Genomic DNA, 23841 nt, shown 5'->3' on the forward strand with positions numbered 1-23841 from the left:
TGTTATGTTGGAAGTGTCTTGATTTTGTCCTTTAAAAATATATAAAGAAAAATAAAAACAAACAGAACAGATTTCCTGTTGAAATTAGCATTCATTTCAGTTGATATAGTGGCTATTTCCCCCCATTAAGACAATAGAGAAATACAAGTTTTCTTTCCAAGCCAAACATGAGAGATGTTTAGGACTTTCCCCCTCACAATTTATGAGGCAGGATCATGCACTGGATTACTATCCCTCATCTCCAAGTGTTAAATGTAAATATGGTGTGTAGATGTGTATATTTCTATGTGTTTTAGTCCATCCTTCCATTCTGATTGGAACACCCATGGAGGATATATACCTGCCTCCCACCATTATGCAGACATCAAGAGTATGGAAGAAGAGTAAATGTGGACAGTGCTATTTAGTGCTGCACATACTGCAATTTGTTTACCCATTCAACAAAATGTAATAAAAGCTATTATGTGTATGGTTCTGTTTTAAAAGTATAAATTATACTCCATTGCCGCCTTGGCCAGCTCTACCATTAGGCTGAGTGAGGCAGCCATCTCAGGCAGCAAATGCTGGGGTGGGGAAGGCAGGTTTTGCAAGGCCGTGTGGTGTGTGACGCACAGTCTGTGTCCCCTAAGCGATCCTGCTGTCCTCATGTTGCTAGTACAGTCAGACCGGGGAAGTTGAACAGAATCTGTTCCAGAAGTCCGTTTGACTTCCAAAACGTTCGACTTCCAAAGTGCGGCTTTTGATTGGCTGCAGGAAGCTCCTGCAGCCAATTGGAAGCAGCAAAAGTCCCATCGGATGATCAGCTTCCGGAAAAAAAAAACAATCGAAAACCAGAACACTCACTTCTGGTTTTCGATTGTTCAGGAGCCAAAACGTTCGACTCCCAAGGCATTCGGGGGCCGAGGTACGACAGTAATGAAGCAGGATTCAGCTGACCATCCACTCAGCTTCTGCATGTAGAATGGGGCTGGTAGTGAAAGCAAGCAGCCGTCTTGGCCTTTTCCTCAGGCAGCAAAATTTCACAACAAACCCTGAATACGTGCATTTTATCTCCTGCACCTCAGTGACAGCACATATGCTTTGCATTCAGAATGCCCCACATTCAATCCTGGCATCTTTAGCTGGGACTGGGAAGGACCTCTCTCCGAAACCTTGCAAAGATTATGTCAGTTGCTGAAGGCAACAATGCATATTGTACGCTTACAGAGTCCTTACACTCAGTTTCATGCTGCTGCATGTCAGATTTCAGTTGAATGCTGTTTTTATCTTGTTTTAAATATTGGTACTTTCTGGAACCATCTTTTATCCCTGTATTTTTTTAAAAAAGTCAGTCAAATATTCATGTATTTATTCCATCCACATTTGTTATGCAAAACGGCGTTGATTGTTCATGTCTCAGTCACGGGCTCAAAACCCAACACGTTTATTTGGATTGTTATTATAGTCCAAGACATTGTGAAGAGGATCCATAAAATGGCACTTGGGCAAATCCACCTTGCGAATGCCATGTGAGAAGTGTACAAAATAGGATCCCCTCATTAACGATGGAGCAGAGCTCTTATAATATTCATTTTACATGTTACATTTCCCAAGGGATTTGATGTTTAGAAGAAGTTTCCATTGGAGGACAGAGAATTAGAATGTTGTGGTAGATTTGTAATAATGTATTTATTTATAAATATACAGATTGATCTGGCTTCATGAATGTGCAGAAGCAACTACACAGACAGATGGTGCTAGTTCCAGTGAAATGTTAACTTCAAGAAATGTTTTTCTCAATTATTTTGCCAGTTATCCTAGAGCCGGGGGGGGGGGATGATTCCAGTCCCCACAGCAATTCTCATTTCAGACACTTGGCCCATTAATAGTTAACAATTAGCAATTGCCCATTACTAATAATAAGCACGAAGGAAGAGTTATTTCTGTACCAGGGCCAGTGCTGCCCTTAGGCAGCTAGACATCTGCTCAGGGCACAGACCTCAGACAGGGACAGTACTGATCTTTGAGAGGCACCATTTTATACAGATTAGTTTTTGTTACAGCTTCTAAATTTCTGATAATATTTTACTTTTACTTTATATTTTTTATGAATTTTATCATTTTAATGTAATTCATACATTAGAATGGTTTTTATGTATATGTGAAATAGATAGCCCATAGAGCTGATTGGAGGTTATGTATCAATATAATATATGAAAACACAGTTAATTTTAAATATTAGTCACATCTTAACCATATAAATAACATGTGTTCATTTTTCTTGTAACATGTGTTCATTTTTCTTGTAAAGCTTCTGGCAGGTGTTATAAAGTATTTAGCACATGCAAACTCAGCCAAATACTGCTCTGTTATTCTGGACTGCATATCTGATATTATTGAACAAATATATTGAACAAATGACAATGATTGTACCTTATGTTGGTGTATACAAAACCATCAGATGTCAGAGCCTGAGGTTATCCTAAGAGAACATTTATTGGGATTTGTTCCACTAAAGGGGCCTTTATGACAGAAACTCTTCTTGGACAGTTTGAGCAAGTGGGATTACCTATTGAGAATCTGTGTGGCCAAGGTTAGGATAATGGGAGGAACATGAAAGGCAAAGAAAATGGCATTCAAAAGAGTCTGGACATAAATCCACATGCCTTTTTTGGACCCTGCAATGCACACTTCTTAAACTTGGTGTTCAATTATGCTAAGTGTTATCTGGAAGCAACTAGTTTCTTCAGTTTGATTCAACAGATCTATAATTATCTCTCTGCATCAACAAATTCTAACTAGCTATGCATCAGACTTAGGCACAGCTGCCATAAAGCAAAACAAGATGGGACAGTCAAATTGATGCTTTGAAACCACTGAGATATATCATCTTGGTAGTATATATGATGCTTTAATGACACAAGCCTAAAAGGTTTATCTGGAAAAACTTCCCAAATTGAATAATCAGATGCACAAACATAAGATGGGGGACACCTGGCTTACTAGCAGTACATGCGAAAAGGGGTCTTGGTGGACCACAAACTTAACATGTGTCAACAGTGTGATGCAGCAGCAAAAAAGCACTAATGCTATTCTAGGCTGCATCAACAGACGTCTAGTGTCCAAATCAAGGGAAATAATAGTCCTGCTCTATTTTGCCTTGGTTAGGCCATGCCTGGAATACTGTGTCTAGTTCTGGGCACCACAATTTAAGAAGGATGTTAACAAGCTGGAACGGGTGCAGATGGGGGCAACCAAGATGATCAAGGGTCTGGAAACCAAGCCTTATGAGGAACAGTTGAAGGAGTTGGGTGTGTTTAGCCTGGAAAAGAGACTGGGAGGAGATATGAGAGCCATCTTGAAATAGCTCAAGGGTTGTCACATGGAAGAGGGAACAAACTTGTATTCTCCTGCTCTGGAGGGAAGGACTTGAACCAATGACTTTAAGTTACAATAATGAGATTCTGACCAAATATCAGGAAGAACTTTTTGACAGTGAGGGCTGCTCAATATTGGAACCGTCTCCCTTGGAAGGTTGTGGACTCTCCTTCCTTGGAGGTTTTTAAGCAGAGGTTGGATGGCCATCAGTCATGGATGCTTTAGTTGAGATTCCTACATTGCAGGGGGTTGGACTAGATTATCCATGGGGTCCCTCCCTTCCAACTCTACAGTTCTATGATTCTATGAAGCTAAGATCCTTGTTGGGGCAATTTGTAAGTTCAAGGTTGTGGTATCTCTTTTTACATGGTGCAATGTCATTTTTGGCAGGGGTCAGCAAACTTTTTCAGCAGGGGGCTGATCCACCATCCCTCAGAACTTGTGGGGGGGGCGGACTATATTTTTGGGGGGGGGATGAACAAATTCCTATGCCCCACAAATAACTCAGAAATGCATTTTAAATAAAAGGACACATTCTACTCATGTAAAAACATGCTGATTCCCGGACTGTCCGCAGGCTGGATTTAGAAGGTGATTGGGCTGGATCCAGCCCCCGGGCCTTAGTTTGCCTGCCCATGCTTTTGAGAGTAAATCTTGCAAGCAAGCTACTACAAAATAAGGAAGCTTCTTAAATACAGTTCCAAGCCAATTGCAAGTGACTTAGATCTTGTGGGCTGCAGATGTGATGAGGGCTTTAAAACATGCTAGTAAGATTGCAAAGGAGCTAGAAATACTATTAAACTTTGAGACAGAACCAGCTAGAAAGAGAAATAGCAGTTTGAGTATGAGGCCCAAGAAGAGATGCAAAGCAGAAATTCAAAGTAGGTTTCTACTATGCTGTCTTAGACATGGCCATGCAATCTGTTGAAGAGAGATTCCAACAGCTACGTACAATAATATAATTGTTGCCACAGAAGGGAGGGGTATAAATAATGAAATAATAAGAAGAAGAAGAAGAAGAAGAAGAAGAAGAAGAAGTCGTGGCAGATGTAGTGAGGGCCATAAGAATAGACATAGGAGACTGGTGTTGGGTTGAATTAGGCCACAGCTTTATTGATTACAGGAAAGAGGAGGTTTGGCATTGGGCCTGCATCTAGCTTCAGGCAGTCTGCCTGCTAGCTGGCAGGAACCTGGTTGGGATTGGCTTTGTGCTGGGGAGTCACCCCCAACATGGATTGGATGCCACAATCCCACACAGGCTGCCACTGGGAGAGGTGTATTGGTCCATCCATCCCATAATGGACTCCTGGACAGAGTCACCCATCCTGGACCCCTCTAATTAAGGATCCAGCCCAATGCCTTATCTGCCAAAGTTGTGGTAGTTGCTATGAGGTAGGCGAAAACCTGCAAGCCGGCCAATTTGCTTGCAGGAGAAAATTCATGCCAGGCCCTGAATATGGCGACTGAGTAAACCACAGCAAGGTCCATGGGCAACATACCCACTTTCGCACTGGGCAGGTCCCTAAAGGCTGGGTGGGAGAGTGGAAAATCCCACAAAAATTGGCCAAGAGGGCAGCCCACCCCTGGCCAGGGGTGGGCTGAACGCAGCCCCCAAGCCCCTGTGTTTCTGATTGGCTTATTTTATTTATTAAATTCCATACTACCCTTCATCCACAGATTTCAGGGCAGTTCACAACATTTGGCTTTCTGCATGATATATACAGTATTAACAAAAAATCTACTGAAGATATACAGTACTTAAAGCCTGCAAGAATTTGGAAAAATCATTGATGCACAACAGAAACAAAGATATAGCAATAGCAAGACTTCCAAAGTCTATGCCACCACAAGTACATACCTTATTTTTCGCCCCATAAGGTGCACCGGCCCATAGGACGCACCTAGTTTTTTGGGGGGGAAATAAAGAAAAAAAATTTATTTCCCCCCCAGGTGCGGGGCTGGGGCGGGAAGCTGTCCCCCGAGTTTGCGGGGCTGGCGACGGGGAGGAGCAGGCTTCTCCCGCCGCCAGCCTTCTAACCAAGTCGGGGGACAGCGGGAAAGGTGCAGGCTTCTCCCGCCGCCAGCCTTCTAACCAAGTCGGGGACAGCGGGAAAGGTGCGCTGCACCTCCCGCTATCCCCCGAGTTTGCGGGGCTGGCGACGGGGAGGAGCAGGCTTCTCCCCGCCGCCAGCCTCCAAACTAGGTCTGGGGACAATGGGATGGCGGCGTTCCGCCTCCCTGCTCTCCCCCGAGCTTGTGGGGCTGGGGGTGGGGCTCTCCTGAAGCCTGGAGAGCGAGAGGGGTCGGTGCGCACCGACCCCTCTTGCTCTCCAGGCTTCAGCGAAAGCCTGCATTCGCCCCATAGGACGCACACACATTTCCCCTTCATTTTTGGAGGGGAAAAAGTGCGTCCTATAGGGCGAAAAATACGGTACTTCTCTTCATACTACAACAAAATATTCCTAGATAATGTGCCTAATGTTTCCGTTGCTCTAAGGATCCTTCTGACACTTCCAGGGTCAGTGGCAAGGGGTGAACAGAGTTTCTCAAAGCTCAAACTGATAGAGACTTGGCAACTATAACAGTTGAACATGCCCAGGCATCAGCACTTGACCTGAAGGAATTGATGACAAAATTTGCAAAGGAAAAGGCACACACAGTGAGATTTTGATGTGCCAGAAACTGAAAAATTTAGGAGACGTACGGTAAGTTTTAACATCATATTCACAAGATTATTTGAAACAGTTTGCGTGCTAAAAACAGGCGTGTTCTCTGGTCTTTCAAATTCAGCAGTGTTCTGTGCAAGGCCAAAATTAAGCCCCCACTCTCAGTGGCGGAGCTACATGTTCCGGCACTGGGAGCGGAGAACAGGCAGGGGCGTGGTTGACGTACGTCCGGGGGGGCGGCTACGATGGCACCCCACCAGGGATGGCACCCAGGGCGGACCACTCCCCCCCCCGCCCCCTTCATCTGCCAGTGCCCACCCCTGCCTCTGGCCTTCCGTTCTGCTCAATTCACTATATCATAGTTGCAATGCCCTGCAGCGCCCCCTAGACTTGGCACCCAGTCAGTTGAAACTGATTGCACTGCCCTGAATCCACTTCTGCCAAAACATTTTCTTTTGGATTTGAGAGCAATACTGCATCCTTTCTAGCTCAGCTTTTCATTTCCAGCTCCCTTATTCATTCTGTCCCATTCAAGTGAAGCTCCATCCCAAAGAGAAAGTGTTTGTGTCCTTATAAAATGTTGGAGGAAGAAAGTACAGCCCTGCTTAAGAAATATTCAGAGGAAGGAGATCAGACCATTTGCAGAAGAGGTCATCCTCACAGGGGATTCATAGGCATAGCATAGAAAGTAGATGGGAAATTCCTGACCATGGGAATTTCTGGTGGGAAATGTAAGATATTAAGATATCTTCCCTCAAAGATATCCATAGTTTTGTAGCTACTACTTTACAGTACTCAAGCAGAAGGTAGTGCTCACAAAATCTCTGTGCGTGTGCAGTAGAAGTTAGACAGCTGGGGGAACCTGCCTGGCTTTGGGGATTTGCAGTGTTTCCACCAGAAATAAAAGTTCTCAGTTGGGGAGGGGAGAGAAAATCAAGCCGTTCCTTCCAGGGAAATTTCCATTTTTCAAATCTCTTCCACTCATTTTCTCATCATTCTCCTCCAAACTGTTATTATCAGCAACATTTCTAAAACATAAATAAATTGAATAAATCTCAACAATTCCATTGACTTTAATGGATAATTTTGGCACAATCTATAAACAGAAGTGCCCTGAAGTCAGTATCTAAAGAGGTTCCATTTTCAATAGGATATTTGTTCACACACTGGCATGCATGTAAATGGCTTTCATTTCCTTGGCGTATAAATGTATGGACAATGGGCATATCTGAGCACCTATTGTTTGTCCCTCGAGGCAAATTCAATAATGGGCATCATTCAGATGCTCAAAAGGCAAGGCCTGCCTGCCAAGCCCTTACATCACAATCGAGTGCAATATTCCAAAGGCTCATCATCGCTATTGTTAAGAGCCTCATCTCCTGCTGCTGCCATTGCTTCCGTTTCAGCTTCAAAAGCTGGATTGAACCTCCCAGGTGTGTAGTCGTTCCTTTTCAGATCTGTGGAGAAAACAGTGAAAACTCTGATCATAATTCCTTAGCATATACAAAGTGTTAAATCAATCCATTACATGGTAGAGAACAGGAAAGAAACCATGTTTATATTATTGTCTTTCCCAAGTCCCACTACACAAGTCCTGGTTTCAAAGAAGTGAAAGGGAAGTGGATCCCTCAGCAAACATAACAACTTTTCTGCTTTTAAACCTTCTGTGCCTTCTGCTTGGTGCACACTGCCTTAAGAGACAACTTTAAAATAAACTATGTTTTAATGTGACATGTCAAGCAGGCCATAGTGAGCATATGGAAGTGCAATCACAGCCACCCCCATCGTTCAGCCCGGACACTGAGATCCAGCGCCGAGGGCCTTCTGGCGGTTCCCTCATTGTGAGAAGTAAGGTTACAGGGAACCAGACAGAGGGCCTTCTCGGTAGTGGCGCCTGCCCTGTGGAACGCCCTCCCAGCAGATGTCAAGGCAATAAACAACCACCGTATTTTTTGCTCTATAAGACTCACTTTTTCCCTCCTTAAAAGTAAGGGGAAATGTGTGTGCGTCTTATGGAGCGAATGCAGGCTGCGCAGCTATCCCAGAAGCCAGAACAGCAAGAGGGATTGCTGCTTTCACTGCACAGCGATTCCTCTTGCTGTTCTGGCTTCTGAGATTCAGAATATTTTTTTTCTTGTTTTCCTCCAAAACCTAGGTGCGTCTTGTGGTCTGGTGTGTCTTATAGAGCGAAAAATACGGTATTTTACTTTTAGAAGACAACTGAAGGCAGCCCTCTTTAGGGAAGTTTTTAATGTCTGATGCTGTACTGTTTTTAATATTCAGTTGGAAGCTGCCCAGAGTGGCTGGGGAAACCCAGCCAGATGGGCGGGGTATAAATAATAAATTATTGTTTTATTTATTATTATTATTATTATTATTATTATTATTATTGCCTTTTCCCATCTCCAAACATGTGAAAAGTGCTTGCAGGCACTGGGTCTGAGAACTAGGAGATCAGAAGCTAGGAAGAGGCTAGAATTTAGGCAACAGATGAGCATAATTTGCCATCCATCCTAGACTCAGAAACAGCTGTTCTCCAGACTGTTTGTTTCTGTAATGGCCACCATAGCTCCACCATTGTGATATCGGGCTGTGTTGCCCTGATTTGGTGTGTATCACAGGGCGAGATGTAACCTTGGTTAACCTTGCAAAATAATCAACCAGCAGATAGGTTGGTTGATCCAGGATTCACACTACACCATAACTTGTTGACATTTCTAATCAATGAAGTCATGGCCTGTTTAAATCCAAAGTGGTTGTGCTGTCTTTATTGCAATTTCGCCATGCTTTGGCTCCACCACCCACGGCTTCATGGCGCCTGGAGCTGGCAGAATGCAGAGCTTTTCTGTTGCTTACCAGGAAGTCTGAGTTTCCTACAACAAGAGTTGCAGCAATGCTTTGAAATGAAGTTTTTGATTGCTTCTTCTCCAAGGTTTGCTGGTCCAAATACCATCCCTCTAGATCTGGAAGAAACAACAGTACAAATGAATTTTTAGCCCGTGTATTTATCTGTTTCCCAAAGTACTGCAAAGCAAAGCAGTGGTATGACAGCAGTTTGTTTAAATTAAAAAGCTTCAGAATGAGAGGCATGACTCCCCAGATGCTGCTAGATTGCAAATTCTGGCATCCCTAGGATTAGCTATGCTGGATGGGGAGATGGGAATTGGAGTCCAGCAACATCTGGGGGGTCACAGCTTCCCCGCCCTGATATAGATATATAGCGGCTGCTTGCCCAGTTACAGGTTGCCGCCCGTCATGGCTGCCTCAGATCTCCCCGGCCGGCTGCTTTTATTGGCAGGCTTTCCCACCATTTAACCAGGGCGGAGAAGGGGGGGCAGGTCGCCTCGGGTGTCACCATTGAGGGGGTGACAAAATGCTGGGCAGCACTCACTGCAGGGCCTGCAGCGCACCCAAGCCACACGTCTCTCCTGGGAGGGACACAGTGGCTTGGGCACCCGCAGGCTCCGCACTGCCCCAAACGGTCCACCCGCTGCCTCCCCCCCCCCCAGCTGTAGGGCGGCTGAGTGGGAGGAGGCAGACAGACTCCTCGGAGGCACCGCGGAGCATCCTGCCCTGGCTGGCCCCACCCCAGCGGGCAGCTGGCCCGGTCCTTGGGCACAGGGCACACGTGCCGCCCCAGGCACCCTATCGGCTTGATCTGCCTCTGCTGGTGACACTGGGCTCAGTCATCTCCAACCAAGCAGTTCTTCATTCTGTCCTTGTTGCAGAATGAGGGGGCTTTTCTTCCAAGGCAACCACAGCAAAGCACACACAACTTTAGTTGGGAAATAAGCACCACCTAACACCAGCCACGTTTGGAACAAGATTGGGAATGCTGGATATTTTCAGTTCCACATTTTATAAGGGAAGGAATGCCCACAAGTATGTTCAGAAAAAGCCTCTGTAGAAGACTGATAAATCTACAAACAAATATTATGAGTCCATAGCACATGAAGATCAGCGAATCTCAAAAGAGTCAAAAGAGTTGACCAGGAAAGCAAGACTGTAATATGGAGATAATACTGGACTGTCCCCATAGAGTTTTTATAAAGCTTTTCATTTTTAAAAAAAGGTATACTGGACTAGTCAGATCCACCAGCGCTACTGAATAAAGTTGCTGTAATTCAAAGTGGTGTTCAAACCCAATGGAAACAACTAAATATTTGTTTGTTTATTTCAACTCTTGCTTGCTCATTCCTTTGGAACTGGCCGCTGGGGTGTTTATTTCCACATTTTGCATCCAATCTTTGCATAAGCTTACATCTAACAAAAAAGTATCTTTTAAAAGTTGCAGAATCACACTGGTATTCGAATGCATACTGCCTCCAAGCAGTTGCCAAATGTTCCAAACGACCAGTACCCTGGAGTTATGATTTGTGTTCTTCCGAGCGTTCAAAGCAAGCTGCATTCTAAACTGCCTCAGAACTCCAAGGAGCAGTTGCTCCAGTGACCAGCTCAGACCAGCTTCGTTCTTCTCAGGTCTTCTCTTAGGTCAGACACTGGAAGAGAAAGACCTGAAAAAAGCCCTTGCCCTGGGGAAAAGACTGGCTGAGGAACTGATTTCACATAGGTGCATATATGCAGCGCTCCTCAGTCTCCCACCAGTGTTTTCTCAGATAGGAACAAATTGACTTTTTAAAATTTCCTTTTGCCCTGTCTGAGAGCCACTTGGTAGGCTTTTCACAGTGTGTGTGTGTGTGTGTGTGTGTGTGTGTGTGAGAGAGAGAGAGAGAGAGAGAGAGAGAGAGAGGGAGAGAGAATGAGGACTAAAGTCAGAAAGGATTCTTTCCTGAACAGTAGCTGTATTGGTCTGTTGCACCAAACTTTCTTTCAAGGGTAAAATGCATAACTTTGGTGGGATCATGCCTGACATTTTAACAATGGAGAGGGAAGGGAGGGGAGCAGAGAAATGCAGAGGAGTGGATAAGACAAGAGCCCAATTATCTGCATGGAGCGGGTCCATAGAACAAAAGGGGTTGTGCGGTTGTGCAATTTCTTCACCCCTGGGGAAATCTGATTCCTGGCACTTATGATTGCAGGTTCAGCAGACTTTTCCATTCCTACGTCTCAAGATGGGAAATGTAGAATTTGCCCTAGAATGATGGCATTGTTTTAGCTGCACATCACTATTTGCTCAAACTTTAGGAGATGTCCATATGATACTGCACCTAAGTATCTAATGGTTATCTTTTGTCTGTGTTTTTCTCCAGCATGCCTTCTATCACCAGCCTTCCCAGTGCCAAAGCAGAAGTTCCACCCTAGGTGCATTGTGGCTCCTTCCCAGTCTGGCTGTTGTGCAGGGTGTCCTGCGTGCAACTAGGTGCCTTTGTCCTGGCTGTTATGGGCTGCCTTATGAGCATCTGTTCCACATCTGCCAACCTTGAATGGAGAGTGTGGCAGGTAGAGAACATCATGGGCAGCAACCAACAGGGCATTGTGGGCACTGGGATCTGGGGCGCCTGTTCCGTGCGAAGAATTACAATGAAGAAAACTAACATTATATGCATACCGTTAAACAATGAGGAGTCCCTACCAGCTGAAATCATCACGGCCCAGGACTTGATGCCATTAGCCTCGGTTGCCAATGTGGTGACCGTTCTTTGTATGGCCTTTGCGCTATATAACATCTTTGATCCAGGAAAACATGACAGTTTCATTGCTACGTTCTTTTCAATTGGAGCAATGATGGAGTTGGCAGCAGGTACATGTGTACTTATTTCCATTTCGTGGAATCTTCATTCTATATTAACAAATGAAGGAATTCCGCTTCCTGAGGTTTTGGGAGTGCCTCCCATTCCAACAGAACAACGTGCTAGAATTTCAAAATATATTGGGTTTATTGCTGCAGCTTCACAGCTTTTAAGTGGAACACTGGTTCTGGGTGAAAAATATTTTTGGAAAATGAGTGAAATAAACACTTCCAAGCAAAAATTTGTAAAGAAGAAAGTGTTACAGACACTGAAAACCTAGAGCTGAGGATGAAATGCAGACAGTACTTCTCTTCTGTGACACTTGAGTGTGAAGAAGAAAAACCCACTATTTGGCGGAGATATCAAAGTCATATTAAAATGGAAACCATGCCAGGCTCATTAGGAATATGGCTAAGGAATGGTTCCAGTCCTGTGACTGGCTTTTTTTAAATGGTAGCATGGGACGTTGTGTATATTTATTACCAAATTTGTTGGTTTTTATCTTTTCTTATGCATATTCTGTTTTGTTTTTTCTTTTTAACTGAGTGTTTCTATATCCCACCCTGGGATGCTTACAACATAGGGTTAACTATAAATAGGAGGGGGGAATGAAAAGTATAAAACTGTTATATTTATTTATTTTATGCTATATCTCTTTTAGCAATAAAAAGAATGTTATCTCATCACACACTTATGCTGGAGTGCTTATTTCGCTGCAGACTATGGCTCTTTTCGAATTTTCTGCATTTCAGAAACACTGCAAATTGCAAAAGGTTCTGGGGCATGCTTCGTGTGTGTGTGTGTGTGTGTGTGTGTGTGTGTGTTTGCAGTCCATTTTACAGAGAATACTGGCCAAGCCTTTGAGTGCCTGTGTGCTGCTCCCAGCCCTGGCCAGCAAGAACAATGATCAGGGACACCCGGTTTCAGTGGTCCAGAGAGACCTAGGCCACTTCCAGCTTTAGGCAGAATAAAAAAATTAAAATGAAGAAACACAAAACAAAATAGCGCCACACACCAAAGAAGTGAGATGTAATTAAATATGACGAAATATCTGCGAACAAAAAAGAGAACCAACGTCTTTTACCAAATCATACCTCTCATTTGCTTAAGTTTGCAGCTCTAGGCTGAGAGTGGGTGTCACATTTTGGTCTGCTGCAGGTAGAAACAAGTTGAGAGAAAAATCAAATACCCCCAAAATTAAGAAGGGACTAAATCTGAGGCCCACTTGGAGGTTGTGCACCAGGCCAAATGCCCCCCTGCAACCCCTCCCCCAAACTGGCCCTGCTTACAGGTTTACTTCAAAAACTCCTGCTGCTTCTGAATACCAAACAGGACAGTGGAATGGGCCCTAAGGTACAATTTTTTTTCTAGAAAAAGAGGTGCTGGAGCTCATCCTGAATGCCTTCCTTGTTCTCTTACAATGGCAACAATGCCAACCTGAGAGGTGCCGGAACTGAGATCCAGTGAATTCCAGCTGAAAAAAAGCCCTGTACAAGCTATAATTTTGAATGGATCCATGATATTCTTAAGAGTCCTGTAAACATTTCAGTTTTTTAGGCATCCAGAAGGTTGGGTTCCATTTTTTGCCAAATTGCACCAGGACGTAGTAATCTTTGACCTGCGCATCCAGCCTCGGCCACTGCTTTCCTGATAACTCCTGGTGTCATTGTTCTCCATCTCAAGCAACTTGCTCACTTCATCCTTTGGTTTCTCAAAATTTGTTCTGGAGTAAGTTATAATGATTACCTGTCAGGGTCACCTGGTCCCTATGCAGGGGCGGAGGAAGGGGGTGGGGGTGGGTCACCCCAGGTGTCACCATTGAGGGGGGTGACAAAATGCCAGGCAGCACTCACCACAAGGCCTGCAGCGCGCCCGAGCCATGTGTCTCTCCTGGGAGTGATGTGGTGGCTTGGGCGCCCGCAGGCTCCTCGCTGCCCAAACCATCCATCTGCCGCCTCCCCCCAGCTGTAGGGCGGTTGAGTGGGAGGAAGCAGGCAGACTCCTGGGAGGCCCTGCAGAACATCCTGCCCTGACTGGCCCCACCCCAGACGACCAATTGGCTTGCTCTACTGCTGCATCTAACCATTTGAATCCTGGACCAATCCAGCCAAGGTGAGTGGGTCTGCAATGTACCTTCTTTCTGTTTCATAGATGCCAACTCTACAGGGATGAGGCATCTTCAGCCTCCCAGGGTCTGTTGGGATAGGGCTAAGCAATGGAGGGCCAAAGGAGGCTGAGCCCTTCCTTTCCTGCCCTCCCCCTCCCTCCTACTTTAGTCTACTGTCCTCTGCCTCCTTGGGAGATGCCGTGCGGCATGGCTGGAGGTTGTCCTGCCCCACGGGGGGGGGGGGATGCCACACGGCCTGGTACAGACTGGCTGGAGGCTGCCCTGGGCCACGTAGCATCGAGATACACCAAACCAGCACTGAGGTGGTCTGTGACAGTTGCGCAACATCACAATGTGCATGACATCATATATGCACGCTGCATGTGTGACATCACACATGCACAACAGCGCCCCCCATGCTGAGTGAAACTCAGGGCCTCAGCTCTGCTTCATTGAGAAATAGCAGTTCTCCAACAAAATTTAGAAAATTCAGTAGTGTGACAACCTAGCAGTTTCTCAGGGCTATGATTTTTATGAAAACCACTCTCAGATTATGCATATTACATGGAAAATGTACATTACATGCACACATTAGTTTCTTGTTGTTTCCTGAATAAAAATGAGAACTAACTTAACTAATAAGACCTAAGGCTAATCTTGAGAATAAGGTAAAGGAAAGGTAAAGGACCCCTAGATGGTTAAGTTCAGTCAAAGGTGACTATGGGGTTTTGGTGCTCATCTCGCTTTCAGGGCAAGGGAGCCGGTGTTTGTCCACAGACAGCTTTCCAGGTCATGTGGCCAGCATGACTGAACTGCTTCTGGTGCAATGGAACACTGTGATGAGTGCCAGAGCACATGGAAACACCGTTTACCTTCCCATGGCAGCAGTACCTATTTATCTACTTGCACTGGTAAGCTTTCAAACTGCTAAGTTGGCAGGAGCTGGGATAGAGCAACAGGAGCTCACCCCTTCGCATGGATTTGAACCATCAACTTTCTGACTGGCAAGCCCAAGAGGCTCAGTGCACAGGGCCACCCACGTCCCTTGATCCTGAGAATATGCCACACACTGCCTGGTACTGCTAGCATTATTTGCTCTGGTATGAATTTTGTTTTCTTCTGTTGCAGCATATGACTCAATTTATTCACATAAATCAACAGGACCTGTTATCAACCAGTATGTATTTGTGTGGTCTGGACCATGTAGGCTGGAATGGAGCTGAAGAAAATGTCTCCTACACAAAACAACAATGAAACCCCTCTCTAGTAGAACCATCTGTTGTGAGAGATATGGGCCTGAACTTGTAGTAGAAAACATCAGCACATGTTGTGCTGCACAGTTACCCTTCTTACTCTCAAGTCTAAGAAATTCATTCTATACTTATTTAGAAAAGGGAAGACTACAGATGAATTGCACTGTATTTAAAAATGCTCTCCCAGGATAAACAAAGTGCCTCATCTGTTTGATTTAGCTACACACAAACTGGACAGACATTTCATAGGTAAGTAAAGTGATGACGATCGTTGCCAGAATACAGTAATAGTGATTCTATGCAACATCCAGAATTACAATAACCACAATAAAAAACACAGAGCAATATATTGCATTTATTTGCATCCCCACTTAATATATTTCTGCAATTTGGCACCTAGGATCAATGCTCATTAAATAGCAGTATGACTTACCCACCATTATTCTTGAGAACGTAATTAACCCTCTAGATCTCATATAAGAGGATGTACAAAAAAATGCTGCCCATAGTCAGTGCATTTTATTTCTATATGTTAAAACAGCAAAGGGGAAAAGCAAATTCTCCCTTACCTTATCCACATATAAGCACTGTCTCCAGAGACAGAGAATTTTGCAAACAAGCAAAACAGGACAAAGAGGTACAAGGTATTTAAGGTTCAAATCTTTTATAAAATATCTTTTGCTAATATAAGGATGTGCAAGCTTTTGAATTCTCTGACCAAAGATTTGGGCACAACCTAGAGAGTCCTTTTGCAACTAGAACTTTTCCCTGGATAAAATATTGCGGGACAGGTCCCAGACTGATTGTAAACTTTCAGAGACACCCTGCATTAAAGAAACTAGCATCTCCGACTGAATTTTTACAAGCAGAGGGGATTGACATGATTACTCCTCTCCATGGATTTACTTAAGTGTAATTACCCAAATGCTTTTCTTAACTGATGCTTTGGGCAATCACTTCAACCCTTATATGGAAAATTACTACCATGAAAGCATTCTTACAGAGAAGAAGGGTGGGTGGAGCAGACAGTATAGGAGGAATGGCAGAATACCTAAGCACAGAGCATGGAGCAAAGCCACTATTGTTTTGAATCAGGGATAGTATCATACAGAGACAGCCCTGAGAATGTACAGAGAACCCTTCTTTTGCAGCTGAATAACCCATGGCATCCTGCACACATAATGGCAGAAGACAGGACTTCCAAGGATATTTAAACATGAATATATTTTCTTTGCAAAACTAAGCACTGGTTGCTTCTATGTCCTTATGTCAGGCTAGTCAGTCACACAAGTAGATTTCCAAAACACCAATGGCGTTGCATCCTTCACTGGCACCTGGGGGGGGGTGCGTACACACATGCCCCAGGCAGGACCAGGCGCTGGGCACAGAGGGTAAAGAAAACCCACTGTGCCTGCCCAAGCCTCTCTGCCGCCACTGGGCAGGGGTGGGACACTGAGGGTTCACAGGGCTGTGCTGTGCCCCCTGCCCACCCACACAGGGCGAAGCCCAGCCAGCCAATGCAGCCCTTGGCAAGCAAGTCTAAGTGACGTTTCTTAGTCAGCCTGAGGCAAGATTGTCCCATTTTTGTCAGTCTAGAAACAATTTGGGGCAATAACCTGGAGTTGCTCAACAAATAATTCCTTTAAACTAGTGTCATGGAAGCTCAGATTAGACACCACTTCGTTCTTGGAACTATTCTCACCATTCACCATTCTAAGAGTTTTGGGGTCCTGTTTGGCAAGCCTGACCCATGAATGTGAAGACATTCAATACCTAGTTTCAAAACAAAAGGCGTCCATGACTCCTGGAGCTTATAGCTCCACATTCAACTTTTCAAATCTGTCTTGCACTGTCATTCAGTTCAGGAAGATATACGTGAAAGCATTCTAAGGTAAGCAAGGCCTAAGTGATCCTCCAAGACACTGTATATTAAAATTAGCACTTTCAATTGTATTTGCAATAGAACTGGAAAACCAGGGCTGATAATTCAATATAAATACTACATGCACCCAGCCTGTAGCCAATGTTTTCCAGTAGATAAGCATCTGCACTTGGCATTATATGAAGTTTGTCTGGTGGCCTTTAAGCTTAGTTGCAAGTACAGGGCATCAGAGTACAGTATTCTATTCGGTCCATTAGAAATATACAAGCATTTAACTGCAATGATAGCAAAAACACAAATACTGCCCCTGTCAGCAGTGTGACAAATATGCATATGCACATCACAGCTAATATGGAATATTAATTGAATCACATGAAAGATGTCACATTTGGTATGATAAAGTGACGCCAGATACTCACTGCTTGTCTTCAGGTTTAATAACGGATGGGTCTGTAAGATTCTCTCCAACCCCTGTAGAAGTCAAATTTATCAAGTATATTAGAGGGAAACTGCATTTTTAAAAAATCATTTTTGAGACTGTAGCCTATGCAATCATTTTACAGCTATCTAATCTTCCACTTTATAGGGCAGAAACTGAAAAAACAACATTACAACAAATGTTGCATGCTCATTTCATTTTTGAAGATAATTTTTATTCTTTTTTCAATTTTAATGCACCACTACCACAACAACAACATCAGTCTAAAGTGTTTTGTAGATCCAAATGGACACCTGAAATATATGTGAGGAAGAACTATATATCAATGTCAGGAAAAATTGAGTTCAAGAGATGCCCTTTGGTGTGCATTGAGACTTCTGTGATACTGAAAGAAATAGACCAGTCTCTATAGAGACAGAGGTGGAATCTACACACATATAAAAACTGTTTTGAAAATGCTTTTTTTAAAAGCGTTTTTAAAACTACATCGAATTTTCTGTAAGGCTCGCCATCCCTCTAGTGTCACATTGTACACTGCACTTAAAACACACTTTAAAACATTTTATTTGCAGCTGTCTAGCTGAGTGCAGAGCTGCACATGTGCTCTTGGATCTCCATGCGCAGACCGCAGCTATTGGATGGGGGGGGGATCTTGTGTGCTCAAACTTAGCCTGCTGATTAATTCAGCTTTGCCATCCTGGATAAAAATAATTACATTTTGTGTATATTAAGTGCTGTACCTGGTTCCTTACAAACCCATCTGTGCATATGAATATTTTGCAGCTGTGTTGTTATCAGATGGAGATAGATAGATGATAGATAGATAGATAGATAGATGATAGATGATAGATAGATAGATAGATAGATAGATAGATAGATAGATGATAGATAGATAGATATGGATATTAACATTTTTCACTGGGCCTACTTCACAATTTGCCTAAATTCCAACCTTCCTAGCTTGTGATGGCATAAATTGAAATTGGGTGTAGGTAAAATTGAGGAGAGGTGCAGAAGTGAAATTCCCACTTAATGGCTGACATTTGTGTCCAGCGGTGCTTCTCTTGCTGAGATTCAGATTTTCCAAGAATTCAGTGGCACAGCTCATAGCCACATGGAGCTCTGTGCACTGTACTGTGGTTCCCATTTTGTGGAACTTCCTTCTAGCTGAGATCAGAGAGGTCCCATCACTGTTGAATGTCTGGTGCTTACTGAATACTTCCTCCTCCTCCTCCTGCAGGCTTTTTAACTGAATTCTGATATTATAGTTAGGTGGGTTCCCACGAGGCAAGACACAGTGATAACAGCAAGAACCTTTCTTGAACTACATAACTGGGAAACAGGGGCAAAGCAACTGCTTATATACATTCCTGAAAGCCTAGACCACTCCCACTCCCAACATGATTGGCTGTCTAAACTTCTAAGCTTGCGAATCACGACTCAGAGTTCAAGGGCCAATGGCAGAGACCCAAATCCTGAAATGTTCTGTGATTGGACATCATGTAGTGAATCAGAACACAGGAGCTCAGAATCCATAGTCCAGACTCAAGCTCAGGCAAAAACACAGACCACTGAATACATAATAGTTTTAACTCATTTTTACTATTATTGTGTTGGGTCCCCTGTACACTTCTTAGAGATTACTAGGAACAGTGGCAGATCTTGGGGTCCCAAATTTCAGCAGTGTCCTGTGCAATGCCAAAATCTGGCACCCCTCCGCCTCTCGCACTCTGCTGTAAATCATAGTTGTGGCATCCCCAGCAGTGCCCCCCAGGCTCCGCGCCCAGTGCAGCCGAACTGGTCGTGCTCCCCTAAATCTGTCTCTGCTGGGGTTAAGCAGTCTGCAATTCTTTGAAATACATATATTAATCTTAAACTTATCACCCACCTTCACCAGCCAGTCCCAGAGCAGGTTACAATATGTGATACTACAGAGCCATGCAGAAAACCACATCATTCTGCACCCCATCCCCACTGACCAAGGCAGCCGTGATTTTCACTCTCTGAATAGCACATTAATTGCTTATTATGCTTTTACGAGCATGCAACTATATTGTGCTATGGACAAAGGGATGCTTGGAGCACCATGGCCTGAATATGAATTTTAAGAATATCACAATATTGAAATCCAAACCTTTTCTGAAAGCTGAACTGAATATGTCAGAGTTTGTTGTTATCTTTTATTGATATGCACAAACTTCCCCACAAGTCTTCCATGGCTCTGTGCAAAGACCTTCACATGCACTTAAGCTTTCAAAAGAAGCCACCCACACAGCAGTTTTAAATCACTTGACTCTTAAATTTTGAATGTGAAGATAACAATAAATGAGGTTAGGGGACTGGAAGGTTTATTTTGTTTGAAAAATGTGTCTCGGTGTAATTCAGGCCTTTGCACACTGTAAATAAATTAAACCTTTATCTTCCAGTACACATTTCCTTTGACACAATAACAGACAATTATATTGCTACTGCTTTATAGGTGGTTGTTCATCTTTTCAAAACTGTCTACTATTTCCCTTAAAACACCCTAGTCCCAATCCAGCGCCTGTATTTGTGTAAGATCTGATTCGCGTGTGAAGCTGCTGTTTGAACAGAAGCGTCCCTGTTCACTTCTGTGCCTGGGTCTGCACTGGGTGTTTAGTGTGGGGTGGGCCTGTGGAATGGACCCTTCTGTTTTATGTAGGGCCCGTTTTGTGCCCATTTGCTACCCCCCCCCCGCAATGCTTCTTGTCCCAATGCTTCTTCCATGTGAGGGGTGTACCCAGTGTCACTCATAGAATAGACCTATGTAGGTCCATCAACTTCAACAGGTTTACTCTGAGCAGAACTTAGTTCACTTCAGGCCTGGCTTTTTTGTGTGAGAAGGACAGAAGAGAGTGTGGTCTTCATAGGTGTGAGTGTGCTTACTCCTTCTGTAGATGCAACTCATTTGTCTTTTTGGAAGTGTTGTTTTCCCACATGGGCAGTGATGCATTGAGCAGTTGAACTTAGCACAGCTCAGCCCACATTTACTGAAACATTTGTGTTGTGCTGCTAATTTTTAAAAAACCAATTGCAGAAGTCAGCAGAGCACAACTGCACATTTCCCTAAAAGAAAGATAGCACTGAGAGGTTATCACTTAAAAGGGCTACATATCTCTTTAATGCTTCCCTGCCCCTACCAGCCCTTCGTCCATCTCCCTGTGGCTACTGGAAATCTTGTTCTGCCCTACAGCAGACAGAGGAAGAGGATGGCAACCAAATCAGTTTTCAAGCATTATCACTTCCTGTGAGAGAGTTCTTTAAAAAGACCAAGCCATCTAAATGATGAGGTGGCAATCCAAGGGGAGTCGGTAAGGAGTTGGGCCCCAAACTACTTGTCATAATTTCAGTGAAAAGAAACTGTCATCAAAGCATGAAGAGCTTACAGCTGTCTCTGGTCCTTGTTTTCATTTATGTTGTACGTAAGGGTTGAATGGCCTCCCTCAGTTTTACAGCAGAGTATTTTGGTTCTCACTTACCTTGCAAATCTAACACAAGGAGCTCTCCTCGAGTATACTCATAAGTCCAGTGAGAAAAAGCCAGCATCATTTCTTCCAGCAAATTGCTAGGCGTGATCTCGTCCCCATTGTTGTTATTGTACTTGCGGAATTCTCCAGTCATGTACTTTTCTATTGTAAGCCACTGGTTGGCTGAATGGCAATATATTAAGAAGACTTCCAGGAACCTGAAAGAAGGATATTGTCAATCAGGAAGTTATCTGAGTGGTGAACGTCTCCCCATGAGCCACACCACTATTACCAAATATGAGGGGCAGATTTAGCAGAGCAGGGGCAGCAAATGTTCTTTTGCTGCATTTGATGAAAACAAAAAATAGTTTGCATATCTGGCAAATGTCAAAGTGCAGTCACTACCTGTAACTCTGCCTCAGAACAGAGGTCACCCCATCTTGTTTTCTGAAGCTTCGGATAGGTTTCCCATTGACTTAAAGTAGGAAATCAACTAACACCTATATACCTTTTTGTGGCTTTTTGGCAGAATTGGGTTTAATCCTAGAAGCCCTCCCAAGACTCTGAAGTGGTGGCAAAGTCTCAGAGCTTTCCTGCTTTGCCATGAACTTCTAGGCGGTCCTAATATCTCTGAGGTGGAGATTCTTGCCTCAGAATCCTGCCTCATCCAAGGCAAATGCACAGCCCTACTATTTAACAAAAAACAATAAATTTATATAAATAACATTTTCTTTCAAGTCAAAAGGGAACACATTTGTCTTTAAACTCCTGTGCACAACTAAGTTCCTTTTAATTCTCTTGAGTCATGAAAACACTCCTGTCTATGGCAAGATGCTTTACATGGAGCTTATAAAAAGCTGTAACAAAAGGCAATCACAGCATGATCAAAAGTATCTATTTCTGTACCGGAGCCATCCAGGGAGATAGAAAATAGCAACTTTATTGGTCTAGTTGCAGATCTCCAAACAAGTGTGGTCAAAGTCCTTAAAAATCAGATAGGCTCATCCCTTCTAATAAAAACCAGGTTAAAAACTCCTCTGAAATGGAACACTGGTTTTCACTTTGATAAAGCGTTCAGATTTTTTTATGAGGGAAAGGCCAATATTACTCTTGATACTCTATAAAATTGCTTGTAAAACAAATTGTAAAATTTTATTCTAAGTATTCAGAACCAAGTTATGAGATCTCTCATCAAATAAGTATGGCTAGATGGAGAAATCTGAAATTGAGCTGCACAGGTGGGTGTTTAAATATATTACCTCTACATGGTACAGAAAATTAAAACATAAACTCAAATGGGTTTTCTTTTTCTGCTACAGCTTTGAAACTGAGCTGAGAACTATGAAAGGCTGAAGAGCTGAGATGAGTCTGGCCTTAGCCAGGCCACCGCCTGAATCTAGAGGTGCCGCTTTCTTTCAGAAGCCTTCCCTAGTTCTTCACCAGCTGTCAGCCACCTCCACATAATGAAGGGCCGTTTTGGGCTAGCTCTCCAAAGTTTACTTCTCTTCAGACTGTGTCCTGAGCCATCAGTGGCCTGGTCTGGCCTGGCCTGGCCTCTATATTTTATTTCATGGCAGAACGAGTTCTGAGCTCTGATGGATGAATGCTTGCTAGTGAGGGTGGGGGGTGCTTGCATTTACACTGAAGCCATCCCACATTTAACCACAAGCTATTTTATTTATTTACTTATGCATTAAAGGACTCTTCCTTCCTTTTCTTTTATTAGCAAGGTACTGTCTTCAAAGGACAAATTACATGATTGTGCAGAGCATAAAGCTAGTATCTTAACCCTGGTACTTCAGTGTTGAAGCTGACAATTGTATTGATTCTTCTGAAATAAACCAGTGACATGGCACCCCAAAGGTTCTGGTGGTCTCCCTCTACAACACATTTTACAAAGACCTTTTCATGAACACAGACCAATTGTCATCTAAAGGTCATTGATCGAGAGTTGTCTGACCATCAGCCAAGTTAAAAGTGCAGATACAACTGGGGTATGTCAGTGATCCCAAAAGCTGGATTAGTACATTTCATGCAAAATGATAGGGTGAAAAAAATGTTTTGCAGGATCACAAGGAAGCTTCTAACTGGACTTTTAAAATATAAAATTCAAGTTTGTAAATAGATTTTGTGGGGTACCCACAAGGTGTGAGACCTGTTATCACCAGATCTTCTTCATGACAGAACTTACTGATTTGGAGTGCCAGTAGTCATTATGTGCTGGCACCCAAGGAACTTGTTTTGTGTGTGCCAAAAAACCCCACCACTGATTATGAGAAAAACTGGAGTATTGTTTCCCTCTCTATGCTCTTTTCTCACACAAAATAGACAGAACAGGTTCTGGTCTATCCGTAGAGTTGCTGAGTTCTAATAACTTTAAGCAGAGTTTTGCAGGGTTCCTTTCACCCCAATGAGCTTAGGTCAATGCCTCTATTTCTTTGTGTTCCTCATTCAATCCAAAAGGAGTAGAATTGACCACACAATTTAAGAGGAAAAGCACTGATCAATCATTCAGTTAAGGAGTGGAGCGTCTGAAACAACCATACACCTCATCACACTTGAGGACAACCTGGAACATGGAATTGTAGAAGATTATCCCCCCAAAATTGTGGAATTATCCGTGCTGTTGGAGTGCATTTGACCCTACCTGTCAGTGGAGGGTTAAAGAAGCACATCTCAGCTGCAAATACTGCTTTGTTTATTACCCAACCCATCAGAAAATTGTAAAAATATCTGTTATGGCAACATAAACAACTTTGACAAAAGTCCATATTCTATTTTAATGCTGCTGCTGCTGTTATTTTGTTAGCGACCTTAAGTGCTATTTTATGGTGGAATAGTGCGGCAAAACTGTATGTTACCTTGATAAATAATTCATAAAATAAATATTGTTTTGTTTGTCTAATACTTGTCTTAGTTTTGAACCAGGATTTTGCCTGCCCGGTAATACTGACATTGG

General features: G+C 43.5%; 1 protein-coding gene and 1 long non-coding RNA gene across 2 annotated transcripts in view; one reads left to right on the top strand and one right to left on the bottom strand.

Moving 5' to 3' along the window:
• Positions 1-7080: 7080 nt before the first annotated feature.
• TRPM6 (transient receptor potential cation channel subfamily M member 6) overlaps positions 7081-23841 on the bottom strand; it is an 88095-nt gene continuing 71334 nt past the window's right edge. The window contains exons 36-39 of the mRNA XM_083403292.1: positions 20895-21100; positions 17375-17426; positions 8880-8986; positions 7081-7480 (exon numbers count right to left, since the gene is read on the bottom strand). Of these exons, the coding sequence (XP_083259418.1) occupies positions 7344-7480; positions 8880-8986; positions 17375-17426; positions 20895-21100 (502 nt within the window). The 3' untranslated portion in view covers positions 7081-7343. The remainder of the gene's footprint in view (positions 7481-8879; positions 8987-17374; positions 17427-20894; positions 21101-23841) is intronic.
• On the top strand, positions 8895-12321 carry LOC310659764. The gene is made up of 3 exons (XR_014502978.1): positions 8895-9001; positions 10299-11062; positions 11234-12321. It is a non-coding gene; the product is annotated as an uncharacterized lncRNA (long non-coding RNA).

This window comes from Podarcis tiliguerta (genome assembly GCF_965153285.1).
Source record: "Podarcis tiliguerta genome assembly, chromosome: 11".
NCBI classification, from domain to species: domain Eukaryota; kingdom Metazoa; phylum Chordata; class Lepidosauria; order Squamata; family Lacertidae; genus Podarcis; species Podarcis tiliguerta.